This window comes from Ursus maritimus, unplaced genomic scaffold, assembly GCF_017311325.1.
Source record: "Ursus maritimus isolate PB19 unplaced genomic scaffold, ASM1731132v1 scaffold_15, whole genome shotgun sequence".
NCBI classification, from domain to species: domain Eukaryota; kingdom Metazoa; phylum Chordata; class Mammalia; order Carnivora; family Ursidae; genus Ursus; species Ursus maritimus.
The window spans coordinates 59,651,110-59,663,643 of record NW_024423897.1 but is presented as its reverse complement, the minus strand read 5'-3'; the positions used below and the strand labels follow the sequence as shown (position 1 = coordinate 59,663,643).

At 43.4% G+C, this 12,534-nt stretch overlaps 1 protein-coding gene across 1 annotated transcript in view; it reads left to right on the top strand.

Moving 5' to 3' along the window:
- ADAMTS16 (ADAM metallopeptidase with thrombospondin type 1 motif 16) overlaps positions 1-12,534 on the top strand; it is a 146,955-nt gene that overhangs the window by 62,278 nt on the left and 72,143 nt on the right. The window contains exons 9-10 of the mRNA XM_040630187.1: positions 623-776; positions 9,214-9,309. Of these exons, the coding sequence (XP_040486121.1) occupies positions 623-776; positions 9,214-9,309 (250 nt within the window). The remainder of the gene's footprint in view (positions 1-622; positions 777-9,213; positions 9,310-12,534) is intronic.

Here is a 12,534-nt window from a genome sequence, read left to right as displayed (position 1 = left end):
CAGAGTTAATTTTCTTCTTGACTTGGGGATCTAGTCAGAAATTAGCCTGAGCACAGAGCACCGCTGATAGAAATTGTTGCTGTGTTTCAGGGGGAATATCTGATGTGCAGGTGGCCCCTGGTCCAGGGAAGGAAAGGAGGGAGGTGGGGAGAGGAGAGGGGAAGGGGGGAAGAAGCAAAGGATGGAGGGAGGAAAAGAAAGAGAGAAAACTCTCGTCTTCGAGATAGGTGGATTTTGCTCGCCTTCCACAAAGCCCATTTCCATCTGTTGTCATCCGTGGCAAGAAGTGCGCCTGGAGGGCATCTGAGGTGGGCGCTTCTCACACTGAGCATCTGCTTGTGCTGTTCCGTCTCACTTTTCCTCACGATCAGCTCGAGGAATCTAATGAAGGACAAATTGCCGTCCTGGAAAAGGTGAAATGCATTATGAGCAGTTCCAGGAAAGGTGGCCCCTGCGTTTAAATAGCATGGAGATAAATGTCCTATCGGTCCGCAGGAGAAGAATGCCCCCTCTTCTCCGCACAGGGTGTGTTGTCAGATTGCAGGAGAGCAGCCCGCCTTGCGGACGGTGCATCTCTAAGTCTTGCGGAATCACTAGCAGCCCCATGTCCTGTGTTTTTCAGCACCGCCCAAGCGCTGTGCCTCGCCAATCAGCCGAAGCCCGTGAAGGAGTACAGGTACCCCGAGAAGTTGCCGGGAGAGTTATATGATGCCAACACCCAGTGCAAGTGGCAGTTTGGAGAGAAAGCCAAGCTCTGCATGCTGGATTTTAAAAAGGCAAGTGATTACTGGCAGATGCCCAGCGCAATATGATTCATAAAACTGTTTTATTCAGTGTAACGGACATTGATGTATTCTGCGTTTATTGGGTGCCTACCAAACGTCAAATCCTGTGAGTTAGAGCTGGTCTTAGATAACAGGAAACACATGTTCTCCTGGCAAAGAAGATGCTGGTGGATACTGGTGTGGGTATCGGTTTTCATCGGAGAACCGACTTGGCCTGTGAGGTCAGCTCTTGCTTTCTGATTTATCACGTGGGAGCCCAGCAGTAACCTCTGGTTGGTGTAAGTTGGCAAATGAATGCTCTGCATTTTTTTGAAATGCTGTTAAGAAAATAGTACCGCCCTGCTTTACCTTCCTCAAATATAAGCTGAATTTACTGTGGAGCGGCAGCCTGCCTAGAGCTTCTGATTATGAAATTTCCCAAATACAGCATTTCTAGAGAAATTTCTCGTAAGTGTGATCTACGCCGCTGAGCCCGGGGACAAGACTGGCGTGGCTTCCTAACATAACTTCTGCGTGTGACACAGAGACGTGTGCCTGTGCTGGACGGGCAGGTCGGGATCTGGGAGCTTGCCGTACTGAACCACAAGGAAAGCTACCCATAAATTAAATGAAAGTAACTATTTCTGAGATTTCTTTTATTCTAGTTTATAATGAACTCAAGAGGAAAATAGACAAAAATATGATCCTCTAGAAACCTCCAACATTTCATAATGTAACGGGAATATTCCCAATTTAAATCTAACGTGATCATCTCTTTTCTTGTAAATGCGAGGAGATTGCCCCCTAAGGTCAATTACAGTCGTGTTCCAGACCTGGATCCTTATCTCCTGAGCTGGGTAATGTCAGCCTGGGAACAAGAGCAATAAATCCGTTGCCATCGGCATGTGTTCCTAATGTTGCCTTTTCCATGTGAAATTCCTGGGAAGTTTTTGAATGTTACTCTTCTGTCTGTTAAGGACAAGGAGCATAAGACTAATTTTTTTTTTTTTCAAAGATGGGATTTTTCTACAGTAAACACGTCGCTTCCACGTGACTCTGCTCTGTGGCCAGGGACTGTATCATCCGTGGTACCCTGGCACCATTTGGGAAATACAGGAAGTTAAATGTGGGACACCTTTTATTACTGAGGAAGTATTTACATGCAGTGAAATGGGTTCATTTTAGGTGTGCAATTGGAATTTTAACATCTGTGTTTACCCATGTTACCAGCATGCTGATCGAGACATGGCTTACCTCCATAAAGCCAAAGAGTTCCCTTATGCCCTCTTCCGTTCAGCCCCTTCCCCACCCCGGTAAGCAACCACTGTTGTGATCTCTATCACCAGAGATACAGTTTGCTTCTTCTAGAACTTCGTAAATGCCAGGTAAAGTATTTGCAACGACAGGGATGGAGCTAGAGAGTGTTACGCTGAGGGAAGTCAGTCAGTCAGAGAAAGTCAAATACCATACGATTTCACTCATGTGTGGAATTTAAGAAACACAACAAATTAAGGGGAAAACAAGACAAAGCAAGAAACAGACTCAACTCTAGAGAACAAACAGGGTCACCAGAGGGGACGTGGGTGGGGGAATCGGGAAACGGGATGAGGATTAAGGGCACACGTACCGTGATGAGCACTGAGTCACGTGTAGACTTGTCGAGCACTGTATTGTACATCTGAAACTAACAGAACACCGTATGTTAAGTATACTGCAATTGAAACTTAATAGAAAACCAAAGATGATGTTAGCTGTTGGTTTTACATACTCACCCTTTATCAAACTGAGGAAGTTCCTTTCTGGTCCTAGATGGTTGAGAGATTTTATCACAAAAGTGTGTTGACTTTTGTGAAATGCTTTTTCTGCTTGGAGGGATGCAGTTAGATTGTTTTTCTTCTTCATGATGTGAACGCAGGGAATTGTATTGATAGGTTTTAAATTTAGTTTCCCATCGTCACACTTTTTTATTTCTCTATTTCCTGTTGCATTAAACTTCTTTCTAACAATTCTGTTTTTTGCCTCAATTGACACTCTCACTATACTTGCTTATACTGAGTGTGAGCGGTTCTTCTGCCGATCATAGCTGCATCTCTAATTTACAATCAATATAGAATTAACGCTGTGCCACTCTATGTAAAACCCAAGATCCTTACAACAAGTAAGCCCATGTGGCCCTCGCGCTGTACTGTCCTCACCATGTGCGTGTTACAGGCAACATGACACAATGTTAAATTTTTTTGTTTCAACATAAGGAGTTGCTTCTAAATAAAATAGGATCGCCTTTTATATTCACCCACAGATGTACCATGTAGTACTTATGTTTTTTATGGATCAACTCCAAATTGTATCACTGGCTTTGGCCTGAAGGTCTTTCCTTAGCGCTCTCTGTAGCCTGCACCTGGTAGACACAGAGACGGTCAGGTTTTCTTTATTTGAAAATGTCGTTAAATTCACCCTCTGTTTTGAAGAATCATTTCTCTGAGTACAGAATTTTAAACAGTTTTTTCTTTATTTTTTTTCCCTATGCACATTTTAAAGATATAGTTCCATGTTCCCCTGGACTCAGTTGTTTCTGATAAAAACCTGGTCATCATCTGTATCTCTTAGCATTCCTAATCATTTGTTTAGACAATTCAGCAAACTCTACATTTAGGTAATTTTAAGTTTTGGTTCCAGAAATACCATCTGATTCTTTATAGTCTCTATTCTCTACTGAAATTTCTCATTTTTTTTCACTCATTCTGTCCACTTTTTCCTTTATAGCCTTGAGTATATTTGTAACATATGGTAACACAGTATCTTTTTATGTTATATAAATTTGTACTGTATTATTATAATTGGTGATTCCTTCACCCTTTGAGGCTTGTTTGATTCTTCCTTAGGGCTCCTCTCTTTCAGTTTTTCCTTAGCCGGAGGGCAAATCCTGTGCTCTGGGCTGGGGGCACAGACCCCGGGCTCTCCACTGAGGTCTCTCCGCCACTCCAGCGGTCCCGAACTCCGGTGTCTCCCAGCATGGTGTGGCCTCTGTCGTCCGGCCGGTCAGTGCACAGCCCAGAGCTGCCGCCCTGCGCTAGGCCACATGGGGTGTCGTCTAGTGTATCAGCCCTTCCCACCACAGATAAGAAAGGACCTGTAGGAAATCCTCAGGCAGCCATCCGGGCCCCCTCCTTCATGTGGCTTTTTCCTTTCTGGTCCTACAGAGTCCCACAGGTTCTAGCTACTTCTGCAGGCCCCAGCTCTGTTCTCTGCATCCTCCATGCAGGGAGACTGTCGGTGTCTGCTGGGGATGCACCTCGCTGCTCCGTGTCGGTAGAGTGCTCCCAGGCAGATTGATGGAGCGAAGGTGACACTCACTTTATGAATTTCCCTTCCCTCTGGGGACACGTACTGTGCTGCCTGTTGCAAAGTCTAAAACAACTGGCCCATATATTTTGTCCAGTTTCATATAGTTTTTGTGTGCAGAAAAGTAAGCCTCTGCCAGTTACTTCATCATGGACAATAGAGGAAATATCTTTTCAGTTAAAAAAAAAATACATCCTTTAAAAGCAATCATATCAGCTCATTCCCTATGATGTAAAATTGTTCTTCAACATAAAGAAACTTGATGGATTTTCTAAGTTAAGTACCATTTGTGTGGCCAGAATCTCTAGGGTCCTGAATCTCAAATTTAGATATGATAAGCAGTTAGATTACTTTCCATGCAAATTAAAGCATCTCGTAACATTTTCAGTTATAGAATTTAGTTTTTTCAATGAACTCCTTCTGAAGTTTTATGAAAATGGGTCTGTTTTGTTAGGTTGAAGTGTAGAGATCCAGAAGTTTACTGATGGGAGAATTTAAATTAGTAAGTAACGAACAGGACACCTGGGTGGCTCAGTCAGTTGAGCGTCTGCATTCGGCTCAGGTCATGATTTCAGCGTCCTGGGATCAAGCCTCCCATCAGGCTCCCTGCTCAGTGGGGAGTCTTCTTCTCCCTCTGTCCCTCCCCCCAGCTCATTACCTCTCTCTCAAATAAATAAATAAGATCTTTGAAAAACAAATAAATAAATAACAGGCAAATTACCTAATTCCTAAACCAGCAATCAGCACCTAAGCCCTCCTCAGTGAACACTCGCGGAGCAGGTTATAAATGGGTGAATGCTATTTTAGAAAGGGACTCTTTCAAGTCCCCATGCAGTTTAGTTTGAAAAGTGAATACATAGTGTAAATGCATAGACATCTGTTTCTTGGACAAATAGATGTGTATTTGGTGTACGGGTGTTTACATACTTGTGTATAAATCACACACCAAATGGCCACGGTCTCCTCTGTCCTCTAATGCCTTGTAGAGTGATCACTGGAACTAGTGATAAAGCACCCCCCTACTTGGAAAACAAATAATTGTGATAAATTATAGATCCCATTATTTCATCGTTTGTGATGGCATTTTCAGTTGGTATTTTGGAGAGTCTAATATGGACAGTTTGAGGAAATGGATCTGGGGACAGTGCGCTCACAGTAGGGAAATCCCCCAATAAATTCCCAACACAGTCATCGGAAAATGTTGGTTTTATTTGGGGTGTTAGGTTGTGATGCTTAACTCAACCAAGTCAGTATGACTGAAATTGGTCTTCTTGACCACGGCTCTTAAATTATAGGATAGACTTGCAAGTGAGCGCCTTCATTAAAGATCAGATTCCTTAGCTGCAAAGATGAAAGTAAGCATGGGCTGTCGATGTGGACATCAGCGTTTTTCTTCCAAAGTATTAGTTATTACAAACACTGCGTCTTCATCTACTGCCTGTTCTGCTTTGTCAATATTATGGCGCTTGGCGGCCTGACCCCACAGCCTGAGATGTGGGCTGCCAGAATTGCTTTGAAATTTGATCACCTTAGTGTCCTGGATACTGTTGTGAAATTGGGAGCTTCCCCCCACACCCAGCATGTCTTACATTCCAGCTCCTTGGCCCTAGACGTATGATTTAATAAGGTCTTTGTTCCAAGAGGACCCTAAAATTTAATTAAGAATGTAATGACATGCAACAATAATGCTTAATTTAATACAATCATTGCACATTATTGTCTAGAAGTTAGAAGTTCAAAGTATGAGAAGAGAGGGTAAAACTGGTTTTTGGTTGTTCAGTCATTTCATGGTCATTTTGATATCTAATTCTTTGAGGAACTAGATTTTTTATTTGTCTTCCAGGGTAGAGTGTCACATTTTTATGAAATGTCAGTTATATCTGCAGGGTACCAAAGTCTCAAATACTTTTCGATATGTTGAATAACAGTAGCATGGACTGTATGATATTTCAAGGCTCTTCTAACTGTTGTGATTTGTTTCTGCCTGGAGAACTGAATTGGGGTTTGAGCAACTTCCAGAGTGGGCTGAAATATACAGGGGGCATAAGCCAGGCACAGACTGGGTTGGTGGGTCACATGCTTTCCAGACAAGCTATCACCCACGTTTCGTACTTAAGAGCTTAGTCCTTAGTAAAGTTAAAAACCGCCATCTTTAATAGTACCTCCCACTGATACTTCTTTATGCTGCAGAATGTTCCAGAAAACTACAATGTAAGAATATTATGAAAGTACTTTAGGGGCATCCAGGCTCTGAGCTCAGTGGGGAGTCTGCTTGGGATTCCCTGCCCTCTCCCTCTTCCCCTCCTGCTCATGCACTCTCTCTCTCTCTCTCATTCTCTCTCTGAAATAAATAAATAAATAAATAAATCTTTAAAAACGAAGAAAAAAGAAAATCTTTAAATAGCAGGGTCTAGATCTATATTTTCATACATAAGGTAGCCCGCCTATGTCATCTTCTTATGCTAACATTTCACTTACCACTATTCATTTCCTTTTACACAAAAAATGTTCCCACTCATTCTGCTCAAGGTTTCCATGGGAACAAACTAACCGATGTTCAACTCACTCAGAAAACATGTCTTGAAAGCCAGCTAGGTACCGAACACTGTGTGAGATATCTATGACAAATACATAAAAGTAATTTCACACTTAAGACACCATTTATTTTGTATCATCTGCCCCCATGAATTGGTACCACCGGCTCCCTAAAGCCATAGCCACGAAGCCCGGCGGAGAGCTGCATTGGGGCTGGAATCACTGCACACCCTGGGAGTGGGGAAGGAAGTGTGTGCTGGCTTAGTGCCTCTCAGGTACCAAGCCTGAGTTGGGCACGTTACCTACAACCACTTCATTTAGCTCCCAGGACAAGTCAAGGAGCAGGTGTTGCCATCCTCAAACATACAAGAAGGACACCGGGCTCTGCCTGCTCAGATCTGCCTTTCCAATCCACACCAGATATGCCTACCTTTTCGGAAGCCCGGTCCCTCTACTGGACCACTGTGTCCATCTCCCAGCTGACCTGACCACAGGAGCGGCCACCTCTTTCACACTCACCCATTCATCCATTCGTGCCTTCTTTTGTGTGTGTGTGCACACCCAGCCTCCTGAATCAGTAGGTCTCTACAGGCCAGCCAGCCAGCTGCTCTCAGTGGGCCCCCACTCAAGGGCAGGCAGGCCTTCCCTGCGCTGCTGTGCCGACTCTGGTTCTGATCCACCATATTTCCACCCAGACATTGAGCCTGGGTCCATGAGCTCTGATTTCAAGGAAGCTTTATTTATATCCTGGTATTCTATCAAGTCGTCACCCTGCAGGCAAACGGAGCTTTCCAGTTGTCTCTCTGGAGAGTTACAGACACTCAGGCCCCTGCTTCTATGGATTCCTTGAGGTCTTCTTATGACTCTGATCCCTAACCGCTGTTCTGGCTGAGAACAGAGGCCCCGACTCAGCATGCCAATTAATGTCATGAGAGGCAAGGAGAGCGCTAACCAGCAGTGTGACACATTTGCCCCAGTAACACTTAGTGATCTTGGAGGGCTCACAGGGAAATGAAATTTAATGTTACAGCGATTGTAACCGTAGGAGGTTATTTTGATATTTCAAAATAAATGCAATTGATACCCAAATTAAAACATCGAAAGTTTACTTCTTACCACTCCAAGTTTCCAAAAGCTGATTTACTAATGAGAAAGATACAGGCTGAAAATTATGTATGCCCTCAGTTTCTAAATATGTAATAATGAAGCTTAGGGAGGAGATTTGAGAAAAGTTTGATGAAAGTAAAATTAATATAGATTATTAGCAACAAAACCCTTCAAAAGATCACTGACACAATCCAGGGCGGCTCTGTGTGAGCACATCTTTCAACACCATGAAATAGGGAGTGGAAGCATAAAGGCCATGAAATGCCATCTTTGAAGCAAAACTATGTTGACATGTGGCCGTGTTGCATTTTCTTTATGCCACAGATCACGCAGTAGACGCAGCCAGCAAATGTCTGGGGAAATAACGCAGCGCTTGCCCAAATATTCAGAACAGTTGTGCAGATAATTTAAGAAACACGTTCCTCCTGTGCAGTTGAAGCTACCACCGGCATTCCTGAAGTTTCTGTCGTGTTCTGAATCCTACTGCTTACCCTTCACTGAGACGTTCCTTTGGGCTCAGAAGGGTATGAAAGGAAAACTCATCCCTTGCACTTGGAGACACTTTCATGGTGTCTAAGTCTCAGATCTTGTTTCATTTTACTGCCCTGTCAGCCGTGTGGGTCTTCCTTCCTCTGCACACACCTTTCTTCCTTCACATCTTCCTTCCTTTGTACAAACCCTTTGTTCTTTCTCCCTTGAATGCCATCCCCTCTCCCCCAGTTAACCCCTCGAGCTCAGGAGTTGGCGCAGAGATCTCATGTTCCCCTGAGTCCTTCCCTAAGCATCCCTGCCTTGCCCTTCCGACAAGCTCACCTGCACTGGGCTCTTCCCCCTAAGAGCATCTCTTCCCATGTGCACCATATGGTGACTTACAGCAAATTTACCTCCACCCTGAGATGATGTTCGAGAGGGTAGGTCTGGGTTGTATTCCTTATGGAACTTCCCTCCTAGCAAGGCAACTGGCATATTCTAGGTCTTCATCAAAGGTTGGGGATGGTGGGTGAGCGGGTGTGTGGACGGACAGACTGACGGATGGATGAATGAATGAATGGATGGACAAGTCAAAAAGTTTCATAATCATCTTTAATCTGGAAATGAGCATTCAGACTTGGAGAGCTTAGTGAATGGTTGGGTCAAGAATGAATTATAAAATGCTAGGTTTTATCAGTTTTTTTTAAATTTTAATTTTTGCAGTTTTCTGCAAACCTCTGAATTAAGCATATTTTACTTTTTAATTTAGAAAATATAATTTTGTTAAATTTGTGATAAATACATATGACTAAATAAAGTTTCAGGGATGGGATTAAGTTGGACCAAGTCTAGAACATGAGTCTCTTGGTCTTCTTTCTGTCTACTGCTAAATAGTTATCAGCTTTTAATTTATATCGGTTGTTTTCCCCTTAAATTTTTCAGTGATATTTTATTATAGATTTGTGTAATACTAATGACCTTTTCTCCCTGGTAGGACATCTGTAAAGCCCTGTGGTGCCACCGGATTGGAAGGAAATGTGAGACTAAGTTTATGCCTGCGGCCGAAGGCACTATTTGTGGGCATGACATGGTAAGGAGCTAATCTTAGGTCATGCGTCATGTTGAGATGTCAGAGCCTTTCTACCCATGCATCTCCCCTCTTCCTGGGTCGGTATTTTGTCAGCCTGTGTTCCTCATTTCTATGTGCAAATCTACCCCCCGATCAGAAGATGGTGTTTAATTTATATCAATACTGTGAAGGGGGCTCCTTCCTCCTTTTGCCCCTTTCCTGATGATGTAATTGGTGGGCTATCTGCAATTAGTAGATGTAGATGCCAGGTGACAGGTGGTGACCACATCCATTTAATAAGGGGAAACAGTAAACTCTTGGCCACATTTCTACCATGTATAGAACCCACGATAGGTAGTATTGTGAAAGCCACAGAGCATCAATTTAAAGACCCTGGAGCAGATCATTCGGAATTACCACGTCTCCTGGGAAAAAGGAGAGGCGGTTTGGTAGGGAAAAAAATACTTTAAGAAGAAATACATTAAGAAAGAAATAAACAGCACATGTATTACTCACTGGGAGAGACTAATTTTGTCACTGAAATTCAAAAATAAGTTACCTTAACGTCCAAGAGTATTATCTTGATTCCTTTGACTCAATCTGTGGTTGCACTGTTCTTTTTAAAATACAAAAACATTGATAAAGATAGAGATATATTGGACCCAAGTGCCCAAATGATCCCTGTACCCATTTCTGTACCACTAGGTGTGTGACCTTTTTAGCAACACTAATGCACAGGAAAGAGATAAATGTCTAAATAGCATTGATCTGTTATGTGTAGATTCCAAAGCAAATATATCACAGTCTGAGTCTATTTAAAAGTGAGCACGGGCAGCGAGGGTTAAACATGTTAACAAACAGTGCGACTTGTGCTTTCGGGTTAATTATTGCAACACTGACTGGAGACGTGGAGAGAGCTGCGTGTGCTTATGTGAGAAGAGCACCCAGCTGCTACTTGTCCTGCACGCGCCTCTGTGCTTTATTTGCAGTCCCCCAGAGAGGGTGAGATGGATTATTAAATCCTTCCAGAGGCATAAGCAACAGTAGTTACATAACTCATAACCCCCCAAAAATTGAATAAAAATGCTTTTAGATTCTCCGAAGAGGAAAGGGACATGTGGATGCTCTGTGGTGTGGAAATGCCTGTTGTCGCAGGACCCTGGGGAGTTGCCTGAGTATTAAGCTGCCACTGGTCATCACTTTCTGCAGATAATTGGCTAAAACTTACTCTTCGGGTGATAGTTTGCAACAGTACACCCATTTCCTGAAAGATTAGCTGCCTTCCCGCTGTTGCCCCTGAGTTTCAGTGTACACGGGCGCGGGTGCTTTTCCAGCCACCTACTTCCTATAGGACTGATTTCAGAGCTGTGGGCCTTCCTCGGAATAACCTGTATATTCTTCTTATGTTTTATTTACCCCGAAAGCACAGTTAAATTGATCATTGGTATTATTGGGTATTGGTATTGGTCATTGGTATTATTAAGTTAGTTTCCCTTGTACTTCCAAATATGGGCCTTTCCTTCATATAAAAAAGAATTTGTGCACATCAAGCCAGAATACATGCCTAAAATTACCCAGGAATGATGTGCTCTGCCCAGGGGCTGCATGGTGGCCACAGTGGGATAGCATTGGGGGCTCCTGTGAAGGCTCCCTTTGCTGTTGTATGTCTTCCTGTATTATAGATTCTCCGGTGTCCCTAAGGTTTATCAGTTTAGATGTGTGCATTACCAGAAGTCAGTATCTCAATACTTATGGGAAATCCCAGAGCAGCTGGTCTGTTCTGGATGACTGGCAATAACCATACTACTTCTGTGCACTTTTCTCCCGGGTGGGAGCCTATTTCCCTCCATCCTGTGCTGTCTTTGATGCTTGTGCATGTGGTAAATGGACTAAATTGCATTTTGTAGTGTCAGACTCCATCCTTAGTATGTCACATACATTCAGTCCTCACAACCACCCAGTCAGGGTGAGCCCATTGCAGCCCCCCCTTAAGCACTCAGGAACCTTCCAGGGAAAGGACACTAGCGTCCTTTGTCCTCACATCATGGGAAATCCTGTTCAAGGGGTTCAGACTACAGCCTAATGCATATGAAAGCAGATTCTAGCTCTCTCACGATCGTGGTTCCCTAACGTAGTATTAAACCACTCTCATGTTATACTTATACTTGGTGCTAGGTACTTGGTCTGTGTCATTGCATTGCATTTTTGGAACAATTCAGTCTGGTAGTTTGCACCATCCCTAAGGTTCTCAGGAGGATGTGCAGGCTCAGAGCACTTGAGTAACTTGCCCCAGGCCACACAGCAGCAGAACGAATATAGAGGCTCTTTTCCTCTCCTCTCCCCAAGTCTGCTGTTGTACTTTATCAGGGTGCTTCCCATGTGTGCTGGGTTTAGGTGTGACATGCAGACCCTGGGGACAGTATCACAGCAGAAACAAGCACTCATTGTGCCATCTTGCTTGCTAAGGTAAAGGCTTCTCTCAAAAGCCACAGTGTCCATTAAAAAAACAAAATGGTGAGAAACATGGGACGGTCCTAGGAAACTTAACTGGTGTTTCGGTTGAAATGTCCTATGTCTGTTTAACACAGGCTCTTCCCCTGACCTGCTCACAATGGGCTCCACAGGTCTGTGACGTGAGTGGAATTATAGTCCAGGTCCTGTGTGGGTGTGAGTGTGCGTGTTTGTGCGTCTGTGTCTGCCCGCACCCATGCATCCCCCAACGTCCATGGGAGAAGGTGTAGTGCTTTCTCCTGAGATTTTCAGAAAGGTTTTTAAAATAACCTTTAAAAGGATAGTCCTGTAAGGTTACTCTGACGCAAACAGCACAAGTTGCATGGCCGAGGCTGCTCACGGCAGCAGCAGTTGTGACAGCCGAAGACTGGGGATCGTGCAAATGTCCACGAAGAGAGCAAAACCCTAAATGCAGAATGAGAGACCTGTCTACACCCTTCCAAGAGATGATCTCCAGACGTACTGTCAGGTGGAGAAGCAGAATGGAAGAACGTGTGCAGCGTGCTGTCACTTACAAAGACAAGGGAATACTAATCTGTATAACAATTTTCCTACATTACAAAATAAAAAGAATAAACTGTAAATTTTGAAAAAAAAGTAAATATTTTGTGTAATTTTAAAACAAAATTAAACCAAATTTTCTTAAAGTAATCCTTAAATACCAAAAGCAAAATCAATTTAACCAAGTCATTGGCTTAATCATAACCATAGAGTAAGAATTATTTCAAGTGACTT